Source organism: Zeus faber, assembly GCF_960531495.2.
Source record: "Zeus faber genome assembly, chromosome: 10".
Classification (NCBI taxonomy): domain Eukaryota; kingdom Metazoa; phylum Chordata; class Actinopteri; order Zeiformes; family Zeidae; genus Zeus; species Zeus faber.
Window position 1 is genome coordinate 3,554,589 of NC_137199.1, and position 26,160 is coordinate 3,580,748.

Consider the following 26,160-nt stretch of genomic DNA (forward strand, 5'->3'; position numbering starts at 1 on the left):
GAGATTAAGCAGCCTTGCTGGATATCACACACACAGAGACCCACAGGTTACACATTCCTACAAACACCAAAATTCCACACAGTGCACAAGGTGACGGTCACCATAACGTGACAGTTGCAGTGTGAAGAATTGATCTTTTTATACTTTTATTATTTATTATTCAGGATGGATTTCGCTATACACATTCACTATTGCTGGTCCAATACGAATCATTGGTATCAATGGCATAAATGATGCCTCTGTCTATGTCTGAATTGTGTCGGTCCTTTTCAAACAGATTGACCTCCATGAGCCACATACCTGTCCAATGCACCAATCTCCTTCAGTAGATATCTCATAATTCCACTATGACTTGCCTATAAAACATCAAAAATAATGTAAATGCGAAAAACGCTAACGTCAACATGTTTTGCCACATAAAATATGCAGATACAAACCCGTTTTGATTCCACATAACATATTTCAGAAGTAAGAAGTGTACGGGTCACTCAGTGGTGAAACCCAAACCCAAGTGAGGAATGTGTCAATAAACAGGTCGATATGTGTGGATCTCTAATTTTAACCGATCCAAGAGAGACAAAGAGATGGAGATTGTGGAGGGGATCATCTTTTTTTCTGTTCTTGCCATTAGTCATCCTCAGTTGTACAACAGGCCTGACGTCCTCAACCTGTCAGTTTGTTGGCGACACGGAAGTGCGCTGTGATGTAAGTCACTGTTATTGGTAGTGCTCTTATCCTGAAATAAGTGGCACCTGCTTCGAGGAAAAAGTGGCCCCCACCAAAAAGATATCTATTTGTGTAAGAAAGAAGAAAAGAAGAAAGACAGGCCGGAAGATTGAATGAGGGAGTGAGTGTGAGAGAAAAAAGGCCAACGAATGAATGAATGAATGAATGAATGATTGAATGAACCCCAACTTTTTTTGTGTGGTGACATCAGCAAAAGAAAAGAGAAAGAGCCTTTTCATTTTTACTTGAGGGCAAAGAAGGTCACTAAAGTTGGAGGCGGTTTTCATTTTTTTACTAATTCCTTCCTAAGTGTTAACTTTTGTATATTTATCAGAGGTCGAGCCCGCAGGGCATTGTTATTGTAAGAGAAAAAAATCTTGGAATTTTATGTGTTTATTTATGGAGCTTCCTACCTGGTAAATGTCAGTAGATCTGTTTGATTGATATTTTAAATCCGTGGTCCACATTACTGTGCCGGATTAATGACAAAAAGAATAGAAAATAATCCTTAAAGACTTCAGCGTGTCCCTCAAAAACACTGAAATGTCTGACTCAGTGATACCTTCAAAATCCAACATGGCATCGGAAAAATAGAAGCTGCGCAATGGTAATTACCCACAGAAATATCACGTTTGTCGTATTTCAAGAAAAAAAACGGAACTTACTCAAAATGTAATCCAACTAAAAAGCTGAACTCAACTTTATAAAATAAATACGTCAACTACACTGCTAGCGTAAATCGATGTAAATATGTCATAAATAGCGTATACAACACACAACATCTACCGTCACAGAAACTCCAGATGTACTTCAATGCAGCAAGGTGAGCTATAACAATGACAACATATAGTTGAAAATAAAAAAATTAACAATTTCTTTGGTAATAAACTTAATGTATAAACATTGTCCTATAACTACACTTCACAAACTGTAATAAAAAGACAGAAAGTGATTGTGATCTTCACTAATTATTCCATAATAATTCTAATTGCAAATGAATGTTAAGGTTCCATAAATGTTATCTGCATTAAAATATAGACAAGTAATCTATTAAACTGAATTTTGCAGCCGTACATTGCAACCATTAAAAAGTACAATAAAGTAGTGATTACATATAACATGTATTTATATACTTTTAAAATTAAATGTATTTATTGTTATTGTTATGAAAAGTAATAGTGTAGTAGTTCTTACCGGTGCCGAAAAATAGCCGAAGATCTAAGACAATAAAGAAGCCATTGTCCAAAAATTATGTCGTCCAGGTCAGTCACAATATTAAAAATAAAAGCACAAGAAAAATCTGATGAAAAAAACTCTAATGGAAAAACTTTCAATGTACTGCTTGATTCACCAGGATGATTAACAATTTGGAGACTCCAGAAATAAACAATGTGCAGCTCTGAGTTTAACAGCTATTCTGAAAAACAAAATTTAGAATGTTTTCACATGGACACAAAATGACCCAGATGATGAGATGATCAACAGAAATAATCTTTATCAGGATGAACTGATGAACTGGAGATGAAGTCTGGTAGAATAAATGATAATGTTCCAGGAATGGATTATATTGCAATAACAGAATTGCCAACAAGACCAATTATGTTTAATACAACAATTCAAATAACAAATGCAAATCCATTTACTGGCTGCATTGGTGTAGATCACTATGACTCTGCATTGTATAATATTGCTGTGCCAATTGATAGGTATGAATTGTATGCAATTGTTGATTCACACACAAGGATCATAATAGCTTTGAATAACTATGACGCACCAACTAGTTCTGTAGCTTACTCCAACAACATTGAATCTGTCTGTTGTCATTTCTGAAATAGTAATAATTTTTTCTGCCAAACACAATCAATATTTGAAATCACTGGACTACAAACAGCTATTATTGACACACAATGACTACACCAAATAAGTGACAATTGTAAAACACCCAGTAGCAAAAAAATAGACGAAACACATCAGAATCACACCGTAACAAGTTTTTGAATATTTTAGAAAATTAAGACATAAAAGAAACTGTAAATACTGGAAAAAACTGAAAATAAATACGTGTGTCATGAAGAACCACAACAAACAATGACAGCTTTACACAATTTGTCTATTTCTCATTTATTTTATTTTCTTGAGATTGCCATTTTAAAAACTGTGGGGGTCTCATGGCGAGAGATTTTTTATTATTCAAATGAGCAAAAGGCTCGCAGGCCAGAAGTATTATTATTTTCATTATTATTATTATTATTATTTTTATTATTATTATTATTGTTATTATTATTACTATTATAATGAGGATGATTCGAGGGAGCTTGGCAGCCGCGGGCGAGGGCACCGCGCTGTCATCTGCAGCCGGTGGTTGACCATGCCCCTTGGTCCGCCACAATAACATTTATTGATAATTGAACGTGTTATAAACACTGTGATATTTGTTAACTTCTTTTGTCCATATCAAAACTACAAACTATTATTTAAAACTGACCTTTCTCATACATCGAAATAAACCTCTTGAATCTTGAATATTGAAATCATAAATTAAAATGTGTCGTCTTGTTCAACTGGAACTGTTTAATTCGTAATGCCATGAACGTTAGATACATGAAATGGCATGGACGTAACCACATTATGTTTACATATTCAGGTCAGTCTGAATGTCGTTTACAAAATTATTTTTTTATATTTTTGGCATTTTCATGCTACACAAGTAAGTAATAACATGCAACAAGTGTATTGGCTTGTAGTAGGAATTCAGCATGTCACCAGGACTTGCTTTGGACTGGAAACTCTGAAAATTTTGTTTTAGACATAATGCTGACCTGATGCTACTGATGCTATTTCAATTGGTGTCAATAATGGACCGTGGGTAGTTATTATTTGTATTTATTTCTTTATTTATTTTTGAACTATTCAGACTTTTCTCTCTCTATATAACTCTCTATTTAGCAAATGTTACAACTACAAGTATCAGTTTCCCCATTAACCAGTTTCTCTTTTTTGTAATACATTTGGAATTTGACCTTTATTTAGTAATAACATTTGAATTTTGGAATAAATTGTGACATTTTCAAATAAACATGTCAAATGCAGCAATTAATATATTATTGCCACGTATTCCCACATTTTGAAATAACATATTACATAATGCAACACGTGATTATTAAGTATTGCTGAGTCAAAGTACTTAAGAGTGACACTTAAGTATATATACTATATAAATTATAAATGTGACAGTATAATATAATAAATCAATTAAGACAGCAATTTTGGTGTGTCATTACATAATGTGGTTAATCAGGCACATTCATCATAAAAAAGTTTTAATCATCACGGCAATATGTAATAGGTTATAACAAAAGGTAACGTTATGACGAACGCGTTACAAAAGTTTCTTCGTATTCCCTTTTTCTATACCCCTCTCTTAATCATACACACACACACACACACACATACACACACACAAACATAAGTACACACACACAAACATAAGTACACACACACAAACATAAGTACACACAGAAAATAGATGTAATGTGTATGTATGACACACACAGCATGCACACAGAAAGCCAGTGTCATTTTGTGAAAGTAACTTGTTTTTATCAGTCCTTATCAGTCTCACCAAAACTCTTCTTCTCTCGCAAGCACCGCACCACACACACACACTACACCCACACCCACACATACTCACACAGCATGGCATGACAACTAATATATCTGCCTAATGTGGCACAAAGAGTTTAGGCCTTTCCATCAGTGTCACACCACACACACACACACACACACACACACACACACACACACACACACACACACACACACACACACACACACACACACACACACACACATACACACACATGTGTGCGCGCACACACACACACACACACACACAGAGACAGACACATCTCTCCATCACTGTACTATTTGCACTGGATATAAACAAGTTGTTGACAGACAAGAAACAGATGGAGACGGGGAAAGTGAGAGTCGAGAGCGGCAGAGAGAGGGAGAGAGAGAGAGAGAGAGACGACGACGTTGACGACAGACTGACAGACCGGGAAAGAGAGACAAAGATAAAGAGAATGATGAGGAAATTCAGAGAATGATCGCGGTCGAGAGGATGATCTCTACGCGACGAAAGGATGATAAGGAATGGATTTCACCCCCCCCCCTCCATGCCTCCCTCGTTCTCCCTCCCTCCACCCTTCCATTTGTCATCCTCCAGACTCATGAATATGGTAACCAGCTTTTGTTTGCAACGTTATTGGAGAAGGTGGGTGAAATGGTGGAGAGAGAGAGAGGCAGGGAAGAGGGAGAGAGAGAGAGAGGTGTAATTGATTGAAGGGGGAAGGGCGGCAGATTGAGAGTTATGCGACTGAATTTTTTTTCTAAGTATATGCCTTGGGCAAAACATTGCTTAAAACTGTGGGTTTTGATGTGTGTTAGTGTATGTGTGCTGGGATATACAGCATACTGTATATAGTATATATATATACAGTGTATATATATGTATACAATATATGGTTTACTGTATATTGTATATACTACAGACCAAATATGTGTGTGTGTGTGCGTGCGTGCATGTGCTGAGGTGCTTTGGGTTACTGATCTTTGTGTTCATATGTGTGTGTATGTGCATAATGTGTGTATTTCTCGATCTTCTTTGCGTGCAAATTCAAGTCAACCCATGTATATAGATGACTTATTACGATTGTAAAAGACGAAATTGTACGAAACTGAATTGCTTGCTCATATTTAGTGATTCACAAAAAAATGGTACATCAAGAAATATATGCTGCCTTAAAAGTTAACAAGTTAAGAATGGGTGATTATTTAGATTTTACTTTTTTATACACAATCAAGAACAATTTATTGGAGAAAGAGTTCTCCAATACCAAACAACCAAAAAGAATAAAGGAGGAAAGAAAAGGTGTTCTTCACTACTACTCTACTACACTACACTACACTACTACAGGACACATGTCAAAATTAAGATATTCAAAGTTGTCAATTCAATGAAGTAACAACATTACTGCATTTAAGAATATAAGTATAAGTATAGCATTTATATTAGTATAAATGAAAATCACCAAATAACAGCTGTAAATGCTGTGATCCAGAGTCACACACAGGTTGCTATAAAGCAAATTTCTAAGGAAATCAACTTAGGAAAACGGTGCATGTGCTACAGTACATATGGCTCCCAAATCTATTCTTCTTGAATCTATAATTTTTGAACACATGGGAGATCAACTAATGCAATACATTCTTCATGTCTGAATCATATCTTCATGTCTGTGGCCATAACACTCTTGCAGACATGAGATGTAGTTAGAGTGTATTTGTAGCTATCTCCCAGGTGGTATCGCACCATTAGAAAAGCAGGCCTTTCCACATACTTTGCTCATATTTCCAAGCTACTTGCCCAAGCTGAGAGCCTCCACTACCGATACAAGGGATTATTTTGGATTGGAATTAGGGTTGAGGTACATTTGGACCTGCTATGGGCCAGGCCTCAAACGTTTCAATCATTACTGGATTACTGCGACAGTTGTAAATGTTTTTTCATTCCTCAAAACATACGGTTTTGTCAAAGACACTTTGACAACGATGCCTTAGTGCATACTGTAACCAAATTGAGAAGGCATTCAACTACAAGTCGCAAATTTGCACTGAGCTGATAAAACGTAATATTCGGCAATTCCAGGCCTTCCTTGCAACTGGGTTGTTGCAGTCAAGCCGTCATGAATATTAAAGACCAAAGCAAGACTCTCACATCTTTCAACATTTTACGGATAATAAGATGGGGATCATCAGAATTTGGCGCAGTAAACAAGCAAGGGCATTCATCTTCAAGAGACATATCTTTCCCGCCCGTGCCAACGACAGGATGTTCTCAACATCCTGTCGAACAGCGTCCAACAAGGAAGAAAGGTTAGAAAACAGAAGGTAAGTTAAAGCAAATTTAGGTGCGGGAGTTTTATATCTTGCAAAACTTTTAAATTTGATAGATCTTAGTAAGATGCATCTTGTTAGTTAGTCAAAACAGCTGACAAACGGTTCATACAGATGGGACACACTTTATGAAATTTGTTACCTTGTCCAAAGCTACCTAAATGTGTGGAAGGCACATTTAGACTCAATATGATGCCATATGATCGTCGCCTTCCCTGCATCTGGAGAAAAGTCAAGACTCAGAGTCTGTTGATATACTTCCATATTTCCCTTTCCAAGAGACCTCGGATGTGCGTTGTTTTTAAACCCATTGTTAAACCTGTGCCACACTGGATATACAAATTTTGAGAATTTCTTATTTATTACTTTTTGTAGAGCTGAGAACTCAGGCCCTGGAGCCTTTCCAGATTGTAGCTGCTTGCGGGCTCTAAATAATTCTCCTTTTTCAATTGGGGCATTGAGAGCCAAAAAAAGTATTCCTTCATGAATCTAGGGGCATTTACATTCTGCTCAGAAGTATGAACTAACTTTGTGAAAAACCTCTTTAATGCATCATTAATTACCATGTTGTCCATTGAGTGAACTTATTAAAAGTTTAGCCAATAGTTAGGGAGTCAGCCCATTTCTTGTATTGCAGGCAAAGTATTTACCTGACTCATCCCCCTGCTAAAAGAGTCTTTGCCTAGCAAATTTTAAGTTTCCTTTGGCTCTTTGTACAAGTGAAGAATCAATTGTTGTGCGAATTATCAGGATCCCAAATGTATTCAAGATAAGATAGATTCTAACACTGCCTGTTGCCTATTTTTACTAGCAGAATAGAAAACGATTTATTTTGAGGTGACCAGTGCCCCCTCAACAAGCCTGCTTTGCTGTGGTAGTGCAAAGTTCACAAAATGACTTCTTTACAAATTAGGAATTTCATCACCAGGTGAATAAATCTCTTCAAAGGTCCCAATTCTCTGGGAATTCATCGCTATCCTCTATTAAAGAAATCACGGGAGATAAAAGCTGCAGTGACAGTTCTTGTAGTATTGTATTCTTGTAAAACACTCCTTGTGTTCACTTGTAAAGCACAAGTGAACGGGAGTTTGACCATGAATACATGAATATTCAAATACACATGACATCGTGGTGGAATATACACAAAATATGAAAAGCCTGTAATTCAACCAGAAGTAGCAGTCGACTTGATTTAGAACTGTGCCACTGCTAAAAGTGAAAAGCGAATCGACAAATGCCATATGATATAATAATATAATCATAACATAATTGCTTTTGTCGATGAGTCGAACCTTGTTGTTTTTCCATTGTGAGTCATCGCCATTGTTGCTTCCTGCATCAAAAAAAATAAAAAATAGGAAGTATCATCAATCCATCTATCTTTTTCACCCCATCCCATCCTCCCTCTTCTTTTCTTTATTTTCAGTCGCCTGCTCCTCTGTCCCTCAGTGGGGTTCTCTTGGTTACCCGCTGCCTGTCAAGGCAAATTTTATGAAAACACATTTCCCTCTGCTCGTCACAGTGTCTCAACCCCCTCAACGGTTCAAGCTCAAGTTCAACAGATTATTTTGTCACATGGTGCCCATCTTCCCAGACACACATTTCTTGCCATAGATTTGCTTGGTCTCAACTACATACGCATATTTTGTAGGAGTTGTTTTTTACCAGGAACTCCATGATTGATCCATCTATGAAAGGCCTTGCATATAGTACACTGAACATTATGGCACACTAAGTAAATCTGGAATTCGTCTCCAGATCAAATTGCTTGAAATGAACAGTTTGGTGGAAAAGTGAGAGAGGCCAGACTGAGATGGTTTGGACAGGTGTGTAGGGGAGATGAGAGTTACATTGGGAGAAGGATGCTGAGGATGGAGCTGCCAGGCAAGAGGAAAAGAGGAAGGCCAAAGAGAAGGTTTATGGATGTGGGGAGGGAGGACATGCAGGCGGTTGGTGTAAGGGAGGAAGTTGCGCAGAACAGAAGGTATTGGAGGCAGATGATCCGCTGTGGCCACCACTAACGGGAGCAGCCCAAAGGAGAAGGAGAAGAGTTAACTGCGGAAGTGCTTTTATCGAGGAAAAGCCGTGAATGTGGACAACATGGTGGTAATGTCGTCATGTTGTGGTACCTCGTGCTATGCTGTATATCTACAGTATAACTGAAGTGGTCTGTTACACCAAGTCCAACCACCCAAAGGGTCAACATGCAATGAGGTAAGACAAGGTGTGTGAAACCTTTGAGCCCTGTAGATGTTCCCCCCTTTCTGTGTGATGTGATGACGTTTACACTGAGTCATGGAAGAGCTTCCCTTTTAGGATCAGTACCTTTAGCAGAATGGAGCTACTTTCATCTGCAGTTAAACAGACACGGACAGGGAGGAGCTCCCACTGCGGATAAACCGTCAAGGATGTCTCTATCCTGACTCCCCAGATCTCCCTCTCTCCCGCTCTCTCTCTCTCTCCCTCTCTCTCTCTCTCTCTCTCTCTCTCCCTCGCTCTCTCTCTCGCTCTCTCTCTCTCTCTCTCTCTCTCTCTCTCCTCTCTCCCGCTCTCTCTCTCTCCCTCTCTCTCTCTCTCTCTCCCTTTCTCTCTCTCTCTCTCCCTTTCTCTCTCTCTCTCTCCCTCTCTCTCCCTCGCTCTCTCTCTCTCTCTCTCTCTCCTCTCTCCCGCTCTCTCTCTCTCTCTCCCTTTCTCTCTCTCTCTCTCCTCTCTCCCGCTCTCTCTCTCTCTCCCTCTCTCTCTCTCTCTCTCCCTTTCTCTCTCTCTCTCTCCCTCTCTCTCTCTCTCTCTCTCTCTCTCTCCCCTCTTTCTCTCTCTCTGACACATTGGCACACACATGTTCATAGGTTATGGACTCTGTGAAAGCAGAATTGGATTTTTATTAAGTAGAAATCCCATTTAATAAAGATTCTCAGCAAGGCCACATTGTGTGCATCTGTGTGTGTGTGTGTGTGTGTGTGTGTGTGTGTGTGTGTGTGTGTGTGTGTGTGTGTGTGTGTGTGTGTGTCTGTGTGCATGTGTGTGTGTGTGTATGTGAATGTGTGTGTGTGTGTGTGTGTGTGTGTGAGTGCGTGTGAATGTGTGTGTGTGTGTGTGAGTGTGTGTGAATGTGCATGCGTGTGTGTGTGCGTGCGTGCGTGTGTGTGTGTGTGTGTGTGTGTGTGTGTGTTTGTGTGTGTGCCACTATGCTTGTGATAGTCAGAGAGGGAGAAATGAGATGAGCAGATGAAAGGGTTTTGACCTTATTCAGGAGTCCTTGACACAAATCTCAACCTTTACACACACACACACAGACACACACACACACACACACACACACACACACACACACACACAGCAGCAGTAGTGTGCCCTGTGTGGCTTTACCTCGCTAATCCCAGATTGTCATGATGGGATTCACCTCAGCAAGGTGGCAAAGGTTAAGACTCTCTCCCTCTGCCCCCCCCGCCTTCTTTATAGTCTCTAGGTCACTTCTCACTGTTCATGTGCTTCTGCTGTCATTTTAGCCATAATAATTTAGCCAAATATTACATTTTATTTAGTGCTTCTTTATGTGTGCTTGTGCGTCATGTTCGTGACCGTTTGCATGTGCGTGTGTCCGTGTGTGCATCTCTTTGCTTTGGCTGGTCTCTAGGGATGAGAGTCTTTTGCCCCTTTTAACATTTTCACACCTTTTACCGGTGTTGGGGACGATGGGGGAAGTTATTGGAGACAAGGATGGAGAGAGAGAGAGAGAGAGAGAGAGAAGGACCTTAAGTGGAATAGTTTGTTCGCAACCTTCTCACATCACTTTTTCTGACATGTAATTGAGGTGAAGGGGTCACTCGCGATCACTCTGGCCAAAAGCAAATAACCAGTCGTTGGCCCTTTTCACCTAACTCTAAATAAAAGACAAGCCTGTGGTATGCAGACCACTCGTTGACCAACTTTTGAAGGACGACCAGCATCTCCGACAACAGCTGCCTCAGGAAAATGAAGGACACAATTTGTGAGCTCAATAAACTACAAGTTGGCTGAATTACTCTTTTATTATCAAATGTCTGTCAGGCCATGTATCGGGCACATTGGTAATATAAAAGAGCCTAATAAACCCTGCATCCTCCTCAAAGAGACATGGCCAAACCCCAACAACAAACGGGAAGGAAAAGCAGTCATTGCCAAGCGGTACGTGCAGCCGGCACTTTTTTTTGGAACACAATGTAACACCAGTGGAGACGGCAAATCCATTGAGGGCTTTATGAAAACATGAGGAAATTCATGCACCCCCCCAAAAGCCATAGCCATTTTTTTTCTGTTTCCCCGATGATCTCAACTTTCCTAACGACTGGCCTAGAGCTCTGAGAACCAAACTGCAGGGACGCTGAGAAGTGGATCACGGCAGTAATCCTGGAACCCCTCGGGAGGGGGGAAAGAAGCAGTCAGTGTCCATCACTCATCACCTGCCACCCAGTTCTGTCATGGTCACTCTATGCTACCACCCTCTCCTCTGAGGGCAGAGCTATTAGCGCACCTACCCTCTCATGGGCTCCTCTAACACTTTTAACCCGCCCTCTCCCTCTCTCCTCTCCAACCCAGAAACACGTTTTTTCAAGACCACGGAGCATCATGGCATGCCTGCCTACAATATATTTGATCAGATTTTGTTTCAGACAATTTCCAATATTTTCAAACTCCCCCCGATATCAGGATTTGGCCAAGCACCTGCGTAGCCCCTCCAAGGATTTCCTTACAATTGAGCATTTTCATTAAAAAAAAAATTCATCAAAAACAACTATCCGACAATTATTTAAAGTTTTATATTTATTTAAGACTGGTAATTCGTAAAAACAGGCAAGTGTAGAGCAGTGGCATGAATGCCGAATGACACCCCTCCCCACGCTGACGCACGGATTATTCACTTTGCCACATGGATCATTGCACTCAGATGCAAAACTTTATGGTCATGTTTGCGCTTTCATATCATTAGCACAATATCCTTTGTGAATTGGATGCTAAGACAGCGCAGAAAGCAGGTGCAATTGATGCACATTTCATGTTGCTATTGCTGGCTGCAATCCATTCATTGTGAATTCACTGTTTTTATCAGGCCTGGACATATTTATCAACTATCAATTTCTTATAAAAAATATATCAAATGTCATTATATCAGTGTTAAAAATGCCCTGTGACACTCTATGAATCCAAAGTGACCCCAAAGTTGAGAATATTGGGTTCTCAGGTTTCTTTTGCTCTAAATGACTTTACATTTAGAACTTTCTACTCAGAACATTCAGTTTAGTAATCATTTTTACACTGATACACTGATTTTTATTTTTCTGAAAAAGTAAACGAATAAACAAAACTGACAAAACCTACGCTCAAACCCTAAGACTAAAGGCGACAGTGCCCTCATACGGTTTTAAAGACTCTCCAATTCTGTTTGTCGTTGACGGGCGCTCTGCGATAGAACCCTCCTGGCTATCCACTTAATTAACCTCGCCAGGCGTATATCGGAACAATCTCTGATCTCATTTCATCTGTTAATTTAAGAATACTTCTTAACGAGGCCGGCCCCCAGCCAATCAAATGTCAGGAGTGGAGGCAGAATGGAATGGTTAATTAGAGCTGTCAAGAAGTGGCCAAATATGGATTTTATTTTGGTGGTGGCCGTTGGGGTTGGGTTGAACTTGTGAGAGTGAGAGAAATTGAGTGAGCAAGAGAGAGAGAGAGAGAGAGAGAGAGAGAGAGAGAGAGAGAGAGAGAGAGAGGGTTGAGCCAGACAAAATGAGGGAGGCAGTTAAAGGACAAAAAGAATGTGGGAGTGGCATGGGGTATAATCAGGCATCCACTCTTCCACAACTTTATGGCAGTTTAATTTCCTGTTTGACAGGAAATTGAGCCAACAGACTCCCACCCCCCCGCTGATCATTCCCGCATTCTCATATATGGCCAAATAATAATTCAGTGTTCTTCACCCAGGATTTGATCATCTAATAATATTGGAAATCTGCACCTTCATGCAGAGCAAAGTTGTCAAGCTTCGATTTTGAAAAATGGCCTTATGATGACATCATAATGTGAGACATTAGTTAAGCGGTTTTCCCTATTGTTTATCGCGAAATCGTTCTTTCTGATGATTTTGTGACGTATCCACAATTCTAACAGATATAGAAGTGTGGATACATCACAAAATCTCACAAAACAAAAACATGTGTTTGGGGACGTAACTGGTGATACTTGGTGCACAGAAGGAAATGACAAATGAAGGGAAAGAAAGATATAAATGCACCAGACACACAGCTGTGATTGTACACTAACATGTGCAAGGAGAGTAAAATGCAAACATTGGCTTGTGATAGAGGTTAAATGAACTATGGACGTCACTTTGACGAACATACATGGAAGGTGACCAATGTTCAGTGGAGAGGGATGAAATTAAAGATGAACAGAAAAGGTTACAGATAGAGGAGTAAATAGCCTTCCAGGTTGCAGCTGAGCTTCTCCCTTATCCACACAGCAGTGTGTGTGTGTGTGTGTGTGTGTGTGCGTGTGTGTGTGTGTGTGTGTGTGTGTGGCCTGAGAGTGTAACTGTTTATGTCTCATCTTAAGAATTTGGGCTGTTCATGTATGTGTGTGTGTGTGCAAGTAAGTGTGTGTGTGTGTGTGTGTGTGTGTGTTTGTGATAAAGGTACCATCTGCGTTGCCATGTGCAGCTGTGCTGCCTTCAAGCTCCAGCCCCAAAACTCAGCTGTTACCAAGACAACCCCACCCCCATCCCACCCCCCCACCCCCACATGCACACACACACACACACACACATCCAACTATACCTGTCACTCACACACACTCACACACACACACACACACACACACACACACACACACACACACACACTTACACTTACACTCAGGCTAGGAGTATTCAAATATATACATAAACACACACAAACACCTGGGGCCAATATTTTGACATGTATTCACACATGTGTACACACATGCACGTGCATGTGGACACCCCCACACACATACACACAGACACACACACACACACACACACACACACACACACACGATGATTTCAGTGTTTTGAAAGGGTTCTGTGATGTCTGCAGCTTCACAGGAGCAGATGGACACGGAGATGGAAAGAAGATTTCAATGAAGCATGCATCTGTGTATCAGAGAGGCAGACAGCGGAAGTGAGAAAAATAAAGATAGATAAGCAGATGGAAAGAATATATGTGTGTGTGTGTGTGTGTGTGTGTGTGTGTGTGTGTGTGTGTGTGTGTGTGTGTGTGTGTGTGTGTGTGTGTGTGTTTCAACTGAGGCTGACCCTTGTGGTGCTTAATGCTCTCAATGGCCAGTTAAACCTGCACCCAACCTATTCCATTATAAAAAGACATAAATTGAAGCATTAAAGACACATATTGTCTCTGTTGTGGCATTTCCAGTGTTGTTTTTCAAGTTCACATCAACTATAAGACAAATGTATACCCACACAGAAACACATGCCCTCTAAAACTGTAGAATTAATGTATGGATCTCATCCACTGTCCACTGGACTGCTATTAATGCCTGGCCTGATATAAGGCTTGTTAGAAAAAGGTGCCATTTTAAGACGCCGTTTGTTCCTTTAAGTGGGCCATGTCAAGAGGTGCAAGTCTAAAAAGGTGTTAAAATCATTCTGCCAGACGCTTGGCAGTCTGGTTTTCTCTCCTTTGACTTAGACCCACTGCCCCATCCCAGAAAAAAAAAGATTTTCTAATGGAATACACTGTATAGAATCGCTGCATTTATAGACACCAAAATATGAAACTAGTAGTGTTTAATATGAAAAAATGATGTATCTGATGTCTGTTATTTTCTGATCTCAATCAAAAATGATTTAGAAGATAGAAGAATTTAAAATGAAACGGATGTCAAATGTCAGGCTGAAAGAGTCTGAAAGAGTCCACTGCCATCAGGGAATACCGTTGCCATGAAGAGTGTGCGTGGTCTGAAACAATGTTTAGGTAGGTGGTAAGCGCCAAAGGAACATCCACATGAATGCCAGGACCCAATGTTTCCCAGCAGAACATTGCCCAGAGCCCAATTGTCTCACTAGCTATTGTTCCGGTTTGACATTCCTATTTGACTCCAGACCCCTCACTAACGTCTTCTTCCCTGCTCCTTTGCTGTCCTCCACTCGCTCCATGCCTCCACCTCCTACCCGGCTCCTACCTGACCGGACACCATTTTCACAAACGCAAAACAGCGGCTCAGGACGTTAACATCTGCCTGGGCTAACTGGGCTACTCAGGCTGATGTGCAGGGCACAAGTGGCATATAAGGAAAAACACCCGGCCATCTCTGTCGTGGCTCTGGAGCCACAATTCCTCAGACAGTATTTTTTTTCGAGGAGTAAAAATAAAGGCACTGTTCAATTCAGCAACCTTTATTTAAAACAAATCCTGGTGCAGAGTATTAAAAAAAAAATTCTGTTTGGATTACAGGAGGTTATAGAAAAGTGGTTGAATTACTGAAAATATCAATCCTAGTCAAAGTGGATTATTTTTGGCCTATTTTCCCCGAAGGGGCTTGATACCTTAACGCTATTCCCGTTGCAGAAGTAATGACTGCAGTCAAATTTTCATACCAATCGATAATTTATTTCAGAAAATGAAAGATTTAACAAGTAACCCCAACATTTGAGGGCAGAAGCTTTGAATTCTGTAATTTGTGTGTTCTTCTGCATAGGATGCTCTCCTTTGAGATCAGGCATTTTTTTCCAAGCAAATGAGCTATTAAAGGCCTATTCCACCCAGTGTCACTTTCTGGTCTTTCCCTCAATTCTTCTCCTCACGGAAAACCGAGGTGCGGTTGGAAGCCTAATTGAGCGTCAGCTATTGACACCGCCGGTGATAAACAAAGCAGATTCTCCCCAATGCCGGGGCTGCTTGCTTTGCACTAATAACTGAGTGAAAGTAAATGTACCCACCTTTAAAAGAAAAAGTTCAGAAGGGAAGCATTCTTCTTTATACGCTTATCGTAGGCAGAACAGGTGTGAGGAAATGGTGGATAAACGTGTCGCTCTCGGCATGAAATTGTGAAGTTTGTAACTCAGGTCACTTATTTGTCAGTGGTTAGAGGGAGCAATAACTGCATGTGGTCTATGATACAACTTGTGATGCTGCCTGACATTCATATTTGCATTTATGTACTGTGCTGCATCCTGTCGATTGTGGTGAGGTGTTTGAATTTTCATAAAAAAAAATGACTTTCACAATGGCATTCTATTCGTGGGAGGGAAATGCCGTCTTTATGACTTCATGAGCGGGATTTGCAATGTCATTGCAAATCCCGCTCATGAAGTCATGAAGTTCTTTTGCACAGTGAAGTTCTCCAGATGGAGCAGTGTGGTACAAATGCTTGCTTTTAATGATTGTAGCTCTTGATTTTAGTCAAGGGGGAGATGGCAGCCATTACATCCAAGGCTCGAAATCCCCCCCAATTCAAAGCGCGGTGGGTAAATCAAAGCGGCGGAGGAATGATCTGAGCACGTACACCTGCTCAGGCCCAACACACCCACACGCATTCTGTTGACGACCGCTGCGCATTTTAGTGTTTGTTGCAAGCTGGCCGCTCCAAGCGCGTGGGCAGCGTTTACCTGTAGCTCTCAGACAGTTGGTGGATATGTGTGTGTGTGTGTGTGTGTGTGTGTGTGTGTGTGTGTGTGTGTGTGTGTGTGTGTGTGTGTGTGTGTGTGTGCGTGTGTGCGTGTGCCTGTGTGTGTGTGCGCGTTCCTGTGCACGTGTGTGTGTGTGTGTGTGTGTGTGTGTGTGTGTGTGTGTGTGTGTGTGTGTGTGTGTGTGAACTATAACAAACGTGGGGAATTGCCAGAGTTTTCGAGCGCTGCACCCCAGCCACTGCCTCCACAGTTCCTTGTTTGGGCTGTTGTGTGTCAGTGCTGATGAAGGGGAACGTTGGTGTCTGAAGTTCTCCCCCGAAAACAATGAATCCCAAAACATCACAAAAAAAAACAATTCTTTTGTAGACAGAAAATGAGAGAAAATCAGAAACAACAAGGTTGCCAGGACTGGACGACAGATATTTAGAGTCAGAGTAGGAAAAGCACAAAGAATAAAGGAGATGAAGGAGAACCCACCATCGAGGCCTTCAGTGAAGACGCCAAATTTCTCAGAATTAAGAAAAATGTTTTAATTATTGATAACATAACTTTTTTTATTGCATCAGTCTGGTCAATCTATGATCTCTCATTACGTTCTACAAGGGCTACAGATGCTTGGATCGGGAAAGATTTACTAATCTCAGTGTCGGAAAAAATGTTACCCAATCAGCTTTGTTTCTCCACACCGCCAGGTGGAAAATTCATTCTAGACTCGTCCTCGTACGCCTTCAGACTCTCCACTGAATCCCTTTGCTGTGGAAGTGAATCGGGGCCTGATTTTGGACCGACAGACTAATTTGCCAATCAGATTTTGAGTTGTAGCTGGTGGGCGTATACTTCTACACTTTCACAGCGTCACAAGGTCTTCATGCTGCTTCATGCATGCGGTTTTCCTGAATTGGAATTGGGCTACATTTTATGTCTGAATAAAAAATTAACTGTTAATAGTTCAATTTGAAGAGTTTAGACTTTTATCAGTTCTAGCAAGTTTTTGTAATTGATAATCAAATAGATAAGCTGAAATTATTTTAATGCAACAGTAAACACAAAGGCTATTTCACATGCATACACGATCAGCCACAACATTAAAACGACCACTAATATGGTGCAGCTCCCCCTCTTGCCACCAAAACAGCTCTGACCCGTCAAGGCATGGACTCCACTCTGAAGGTGTCCTGTGGTATCTGGCACCAAGATGTTGGCAGCAGATCCTTTAAGTCCTGTAATACCCCTTTCCCACTGCACCAAAAACCCAGTAACATCTGCTAACAATCGGCCTTTGTCACCAGTGGGAAAGGGAAAACCTGGGTCTATTGCCAGGTCACATGGCTCTTAGGGAGGTGATGAGCTAGGCGATGTGGGAGCTGTCGGAGGAGCAGGACGACGGCTGTTGTTCAAAAACCATCGGACACTGAACTAGGAGTCCCAAAGTCCCAGCGAGTCCCAAAGTCACGGAGGACGAGAGGGGTGCTGGGAGCCGGTGGTGCTGGCTGGACCCGGAGGCTACTCACAGCAGTCAAGATGCTTGGTCGTGCTGCCCTAGGAGAACAACCAGCTCCAAAGCGCTCTGCGGAGCGATTCTGCGCCGGCTGAGTCCATATTTTGAGTCACCCTGGAACCGTGACACGGCCCTTTTCCGATGTGTTTGTGATGTTGAACCTGACACACGTGACACGCGCTAAATTGGTGTGAAAACGGCATAAGTTGCGAGGTGGGGCTCCCATAAATCAGGCTTGTTGTTCCAACACATCCCACAGATGCTCAAACAGATCAGAATCTAACCCCAGCCATCCACATGATGTCGAAGAAAACGTGATTCATCAGACCAGGCCACCTTCTTCCATCGCTCCATGGTCCAGTTCTGACGCTCACGTGCCCATTGAAGGCGCTTTCAGCAGTGGACAGTGGTCAGCATGGGCACTGTGACCGGTCTGCAGCTAAGCAGCTCCATACGCAGCAAACTGTGATGCACTGTGTGTTGTGACACCTTTCTATCATAGCAGCATTAACTTTTTCAGCAATTTGTGCTGCAGTAGCTCTTCTGTGGGATCGGACCAGACGGGCTAGACTTCTCTCCCCAAGCGCATCAATGACCCCATGGGCGCCCATCACCCTGTCGTTGGTTCAGCAGTTGTCCTTCCTTGGACCACTTTTGGTAGGTACTAACCACTGCATACCGCGAACACCCCACAAGACCCAGTCGTCTAGCCATCACAATTTGGCCCTTGTTAAAGTTGCTCAGATCCCTACGTTTGCCCATTATTCCCCGCTCGCAACACATCAACTTAAGGAACTGACTGTTATTGTCAGTTATATCAAGTGTGGCACATGGTTTTCAATAACGGTTGGTTGATAGGCCCAGCAGCACAGCTGGGATGTTATAATAATACACCTTAATCTGTATAGCAATTTTATATTGTTACAAAGTGATTCAAAACAACAACAATACAATTAACATACAAAATGCATATGATACATATGATAAACATATGATAAAATTGTGTTTTGCTTTGGTTTGCGATTGGAACTGTGGCTTTCTTTGGCATGATTGGTGGTTGTTTTTGTGAACGATATACGCATTATTATATATATATATTGACATTATGATGTGAAGTAGTTGTACACAGCTATAGGCATTGCATTATACATTATGCGGGAGACACCCACTGAAGACCTAGGTCTGAAATGCATGGACGGCTACTGGGAGAACGAAACGGGGAGAAGAAAGAGAGAGAGAGACATAGACAGAGAGGAACAATGACAGTGGGCAGCATCGAAGAGGCTACACACAATACCGATAATGACAGGAATGATATAGCATTAGATAAACAATCAAGTCTAATACAGCCGATATACACTGTATAACTGCTTACACTCATTGCTGAACTGTCTAGCACTGGACTTTTAAATGGCTACCTGCTTACCTGTTGCATTTCACTCTCTGCAATGTCTACCTGTTTACACATACTGCTTTGCACTGTATAACTGTTTACACTCACTACTGCACTGTTTCATCAATTGCCCTTGCACTGCTATCACCTAAAAACTGCACAATACTTTTTAAACTTTTTTTAATGTTCCAACTAACCTGACCAAAACCTGCACAATATACATAGATATACTACATGTATATATATAGTATTTATATAAAATGTCTATTTATACTCTCTGTACATAATCCCCCTATACTCCTGACAAACCTGTATTTATAACCTTACACTGCTGTACATAACACATCTCTTTTGCCGACATAACTGCACAGAGACACTGTACTCCAATAGCACTTTGGTATTTAAATGCTTCTTTTGCACTCCTGGTTAGACGTCAACTGCATTTCATTGGTTCTGTACCTGTACTCTGCTAGTGACAATAAAGTTGAATCTAATCTAATCTAATCTAATCTAATATACACCTCTTATCAGCAGAACATAATGGCTGTTTAATCATAGTTTTATGCAGCAGAATATCTTTACATTTGCATGTCATACCGACTTGTGTACCGATAGTATACCTATAGCTCTGTATACTGTTGGTAGGTATAGTCTCGGTGAATTTGTCGCTCCAAAAATGCCGACCCCTAGAGATGTTACTGCGATGCATTATGCACCAATACATATGCAAACTCCAAACATCCCTCATGAAACTACAGAAGGCCAGTTATGAGCATATATATACTTCACTTGCACCTGAATATTAAACATGATTCTAACTTCCAGCAAATTGACACATAGGGGCGAATTCACAGAAGTATTGTGTGGCTTTTATGGCCACAAAATCTGTGCAAATAAGCAAAAAAAAAAGTGTCTACAGTAATTCACAAAGCACCCACATAGGTGAAATGCAGCCCTAACTGCACACAAATTGCGTTTCGGTCCGCCAGTGTTATTTGCACATATTTAAATAAGGTATTATGCATACATTTGGCGCAAAACTTTCCGCTTTCTATGCAAATTAGCCCCATTGCAAAAAGGCGTCCAATTCACAAACACCAGCGCTAATAGCCACCCGCAGTTAGAATAAAAATATACAATAGCAGTACAGTACACAGACAAAACATAAATAATGGCACCGGTGCCTGTGCAATCAGTTTCCTGTCATTGAGACTTGAAAATAAGGGAAATTGTCCGGTGCCCCACACTGGCACCAGCGCGGCTCTTCCAAGGAATTCCTTGCAATATAACACTTTCAATCAAAATAAGTGCTGTCCGAGAATTATGATGAGGTTTATATTCATGAAAGAAAGCTAAACAGGCAAGTGAAGAGCAGCGACGTGAATGCGTAGTGAACCACTACGCATTCATTGAAACATGTATTTACTTGTCTATTCCTTGACAGTTGTCAGGTTCTGAACCTTTTGGCTGGCCCTCCATAATTGTTCTGGGAAGGACTGAAAGGCCAGCTTAAAAAGGCAATGAGATTTTGCGGCAGTAGATCCAGAGGTAAAGTGCTCGTCTGGCCACTGGAGGGTTGGTGGCTCGATCCTCGGCTCCTCCTGGCTAATTTTGCGAGTGTCCTTGGGCAAGACACCTAACCCCTGAAGAGCTCCCGAAGAGCTGGTTGTCTCCTTGTACGGCTGACCCTGCCATCGGTGTGTGAATGGGTGAATGTGAGGCATGTAGCATGTAAACCATTCATCTGCCTGTCAAAGGCGCATTATTAGTTATGAGTGTAAATACTGTTAAAATGTATCCATATACTACCATATTTCGTTAAATATAAACCGCTAGTCAATTAAAAAACTGGAAAAATTTATCGGAGCTGCTGTTTAATTATTACATTACATTACATTTAGCAGACGCTTTTATCCAAAGCGACTTACAATTATTCAAACACCGACGGACGCAGCCATCAGGAGCAATTAGGGGTTAAGTGTCTTGCTCAAGGACACTACAGCATGCTAGCAGGAGGAGCCTGGGATCCAACCAGCAACCTTTAGATTACTAGACGACCAGCTCTACCTCCTGAGCTGCAAATAAACGCATTGTGGGGTTTTTTTAAATGCATTTCATTTACTCCATTTCCTACTGCTGCGTAGCAGGTCGCAGATCGCGTCATGGGTCAAAGGGCCCAAGCATTCCCAGCAGGAAGTGGTGCGTTCAATTCAACTCGGAAAACTGTAATTCCCCCGTCGGCTACCACCACAAGTGCATGTTGGGGTGGCTTTTAGGGTAGCTACTAGCGCTCTCTTGTTTCACCATACATGTGTTTGCATGGCATGGCACCCAGATGGAAGTTTCAAAGTCTGCCTCTAACATAAGCTTGCTTCCAATAAAGGTCTGGTACCCTCTGCAGTTGAGGTAAATAGAAGCCACCATTTTAGGTAATACAGTATTTAGACCAATGCATGGAGAAGCCAGGAGTCGCAGGGCCAATCTAATATGTTTGATATGGTTCTTCCTCATAGATTTTTGAATTAGGGATATTCTGATTACCCAAAGCCTATTTCAAGTCACCTCAGTTACTGACCCCGCCATCTAAAAGATATACGGCTAAAAGTATGAAACTATTCATGGCCCATCAGTGTCAGAGTCCGGAAATACAGGTTGAATAAGTAGGGCTGGCGATACCTATTACTACATGAGGGCTGTGGAAACACACTCATTCACTCACAAACACACACACACACACACACACACACACGCACACACACACACACACACACATAAACACAGAAGCCTGGTTGATGATTTTAATCACCATAACCATGCTGAGAACACAAACACACCCTCAGGGCACTAATCAATTACTTCTAGGAGCTCACACACACACACACACACGCACGCACGCACGCACGCACGCACGCACGCACGCACGCACGCACGCACGCACACACAAACATAAGTGCAGACAGAAAATGATGTAATTCCTCTATAATCCAGCCTTTTTCTGCTTTCTGCAGTCTGTGCAGAAACTGGTGTCTCTGTGTGTGTGTGTGTGTGTGTGTGTGTGTGTGTGTGTGTGTGTGTGTGGGTGTGTGTGAGTGAGTGAGTGAGTGAGTGAGTGGGTGTGTGTGTGGATAGGTGGGTGTGCTTGTTTGTACTGCAGAGGTGCCGCTATCGTCAGCGCAGTGGGTCAGCCGAGCAAACGTGTCAAGGAGAGACCACACACACACAATTACAAGATGTGGGGGGCCGATCAGGCCCCACCTATACTCAGCATTTTAGAAATTAGAGTTTCCTTCTAATGCCTGAAGCCTGCTCTGTCTGTCAGTCTTTTCTCTCTGCTGCGTCAAACAGATGCTGAATGCCGACAAAATCAAAATACAGGAGCTCACTCACACACACACACACACACACACACACGCACACACACACACACACACACACACACACTCACAAAAACACAAACACATGCACTATATATAAACATACTGACAAATTACACACACACACACACACACACACACACACACACACACACACACACACATACACGCACACACACACATGCACTATATATAAACATACTGACAAATTACACACACACACACACACACACACACACACACATACACACACACACACACGCACACACCAGTGAAAAGAGATCAGTATCGATATCAGAAATACACAAATACAGTGCAGATACACAGAGAGACACACACACACACACACATACACATGGACAAATATTGATTTGATATTTGCTCTGGACAAGCTGATACTTGATACTTGGAATGTACAGTATATGTAATTGTATATGTAAGTGCTAAGTGCTTAACTGTTGACAAGTTGGACACACACAAACTCACACACACACACACACACACACACACACACAGAGTGAAGTGCAGTATTTAAGTATTCCATTTAGGTGCTTGGCTGCGCTAACGGAGCTATCATTATGATAATATTGTGGTCTATCACAATTAGCTGCTAATTGACTGCCTAACGAGCTTGCATGCGTTTGAATGCTCGTTAGACTACTCATTAATATGCCATCATCATCTCCGGTGATATCTGTAATCATGCCAAGTCTAAGGTCTTATAGGTTGGTGTCAGGGACTGGGGGTGTTTAATCCATACCATCCAGCAGGCGCATATGTACGTTTGTGTCCACTGGCTATGTTCCAAATCCCTTAAAAGCCACTCCTACGCTGCCCCCTCCAGTTGTTTTTTAGCTCAGAACAAACCTCCTTCGTCGTGGGGTAAGCCAGCTTTACGTGATTGGGTTTGCATGCACCCGGAAAGAAACACATTTCATGTGAAGTTTGAATAATAAGAGAACGTTCCAAAACGGAGCTGCCACTTCACGACGGGACACACATGAGTAAGGCATTTGTTTGAAAGTTGGGATCGGGTCTCGGCGCCTAACTAGGGTTTCAGCTAAATCTCACTTTAAAACAAGATACTGTACATGATAAAGTTCCCTACAAATAAAGCAAAACATACCTCAAATTGTAGCAAACAAATTTTGTGCATAAACCAAAATGCAAAGCCGTTCTAGACACGACGAGTTTATTTCCTGAGCATATTTCATAGACAGAGCAATAAAAAGTACTCTAGCCAAGGTAGAAACAGCTTTATATGAAAGAAAAGAAGAATAAAAGCATGGACATAAAAAGATAACAACACATGCTAAAATCTCAGATATGATGTGTAGCTTGCAGAGCTAGTTCTGTCAGACAACTCGACTGGGCCGGCCTGTTTCAGCAGCTCATCCCTCCTGCTCTGACTGCTGTGCTGCCTGTCTATGAACTAAAAGTGGACCAAATGCGTGCGTATTTCTAAAAAAAAATTTAGGTTGAATAGACAAAACCAAGCCATCCTGGCTTGTCCTTCCTCCGGGGGCACAGCCAGGAGCAGTGGGGACCAGGTGATGAGTGTCCATCGCTGGTCAGACGATGATGTGTGCATGTTTTTGGGGGGGGTCCTTACTGACGTGAGGTGGAGGAAACCCCATGTGAGCACGGGGAGAACATGCAAACTCCACACAGAAAGGCTCCTATTTGGGAGATAACCCGCCCGGAGCACGGTGCCAACAGCGCCCCAGGCGGGAATCTAACCCAGGACCTTCTTGCTGTGAGGCAGCAGTGCAATGCACTGCGCCACCGATGGGCATGTTAATTCTAATATTGCTCTAATAACAGCTAATGTTCAGCATGTGATCAAGATGAGATAAGATAAACCTTTATGAGTCCCACAATGGGAAAATTTGCACAGTTACAGCAGCAAAATGTGACAGCAGAAAATAGAGAGCATCAATAAAGAGTGGTAGTAACTAAAGTAAGTAAGAATCAAGCTTAGCACTATTAACAATATAAAATATATACCTAAGTAGAAACAGCATAAATAGTGTGGCAGATTCGCCACCCAAGTGACGTGCTCAGGGACCTCCAGCACAGAGACACGGACGACAGGGGGTTGTGAAGACCAGTTTATTGTAGAGATGAGGCTAGGTGAATTAGCCAGGAGCAGATGGAACATGTCATGACACAGGGCTCCCAGCTTGACTGAGTGTGTGGACGGGGTTTTTAAACCTGATGCTTGTTAGCCCAACCAACGAGCATCAGGTGTGGCTACTCAAGCCATCCCATCCACCACAAATAGGAATCAGCGTAATGAAGCGTATCGCACATATTCCGACACATCCGATCACGGCTTGGCTTGGATTATTGCTTTCATGGAAGAACTACACATCGAAAAACGGATTTAACGTCTCTTTAAGGCTTCACTGTTTGGGATGTTTGGTTTGCCTTGTTGGGCGGCATTTAAGCACAGTGAGCTGTCTCAATAATAAAGCATGGCAACCCTACCCTGTAAAAAAGCCCTTTGAGGTTATAGACACTGACTTTTGCACGCTGTTTTATCTGGACTACAAAAGCAAAAAAAGATTTTCTCCAGAGGGATATACGTTGGTAAGAATTAGGACAGAAACTGAGATACATGGACATTTTTTCCGCACGCATGATGCTCAGTAGAGAGCTCTCTACACAGCCCTGCTGCCTAAAATCCCCAACCTGAAGCCCCATTCCCCTGACTACCATCTGCACCACCCTCCAACTAGGTCTGGTCCAGATGAGGTCTTTGAGCACCCCTATGTCAGGAGTATACATGCATGCACGCTTGGAGCATCTTGAGGTGGAAATACACTGGAGCCTACCCCCACCCACCTCTCTCTCTGCTCCCCTCAGAGTGTAGATAATGCCAAAAGGGAGGCCCACTCGAGCCCCCCACCCCCCCCCCACACACACACACACACACACAAATTGTGCCTGGAACTCTCCACAGATCCCCACCAGAGGGAACAGCAGGCTTTCACGTAGCGAGCAGGGGACGCTTCTGAACATCTGTGAGGGACAGATTTCCACCTGATGCGGAGCAGCCATCATGTCAATACAGTCGGCCTCCTGCGGCTCTGATGGAAGATGGTATTTTTTTTTTAATGGAGGGGTCTCACGGTGTTCATCACATTATGTACTCAACCACACCTCCGAGCACTTCCACAGGCACAACAGCATCATTTCGGCTCGGGCGGCTTGAGGCCGGAGCGAAAGGGGACAAAGTTGTCTGGTGGAAATCCTGACGTGTGTGTTTTTGTGCTGCTGTGTGTGTTCCAGGCATGCCCCTCAGCCTGGACTGCAGGGCCTTTTTTGGCTACAGTGGGGAGAACAGAAGACCCATCATCTACTGGATGAGGGGAGAGAAGTTTGTGGAGGAGCTGGCAGGCCACATCAAAGAGAGCGAAGTCAGGTAATTCCATCTCGTTAAAACGACAACAGATTAATGCAAATCAGTTATATGTGTCTACTCTACTTCTACTCCACTCTAACTCGACCTCTATTCTACCCCTACTTGAATTCTGTTGAACTCTACTCTTCCTATCCTCTACAC

The 26,160-nt window shown here is 42.1% G+C and overlaps 1 protein-coding gene across 1 annotated transcript in view; it reads left to right on the top strand.

The window, feature by feature from the left end:
* il1rapl2 (interleukin 1 receptor accessory protein-like 2) overlaps positions 1-26,160 on the top strand; it is a gene marked incomplete at both ends in the record, with an annotated part of 388,422 nt that overhangs the window by 327,832 nt on the left and 34,430 nt on the right. Inside the window, one exon of the mRNA XM_080008007.1 lies at positions 25,887-26,019. Within this exon, the coding sequence (XP_079864133.1) occupies positions 25,887-26,019 (133 nt within the window). The remainder of the gene's footprint in view (positions 1-25,886; positions 26,020-26,160) is intronic.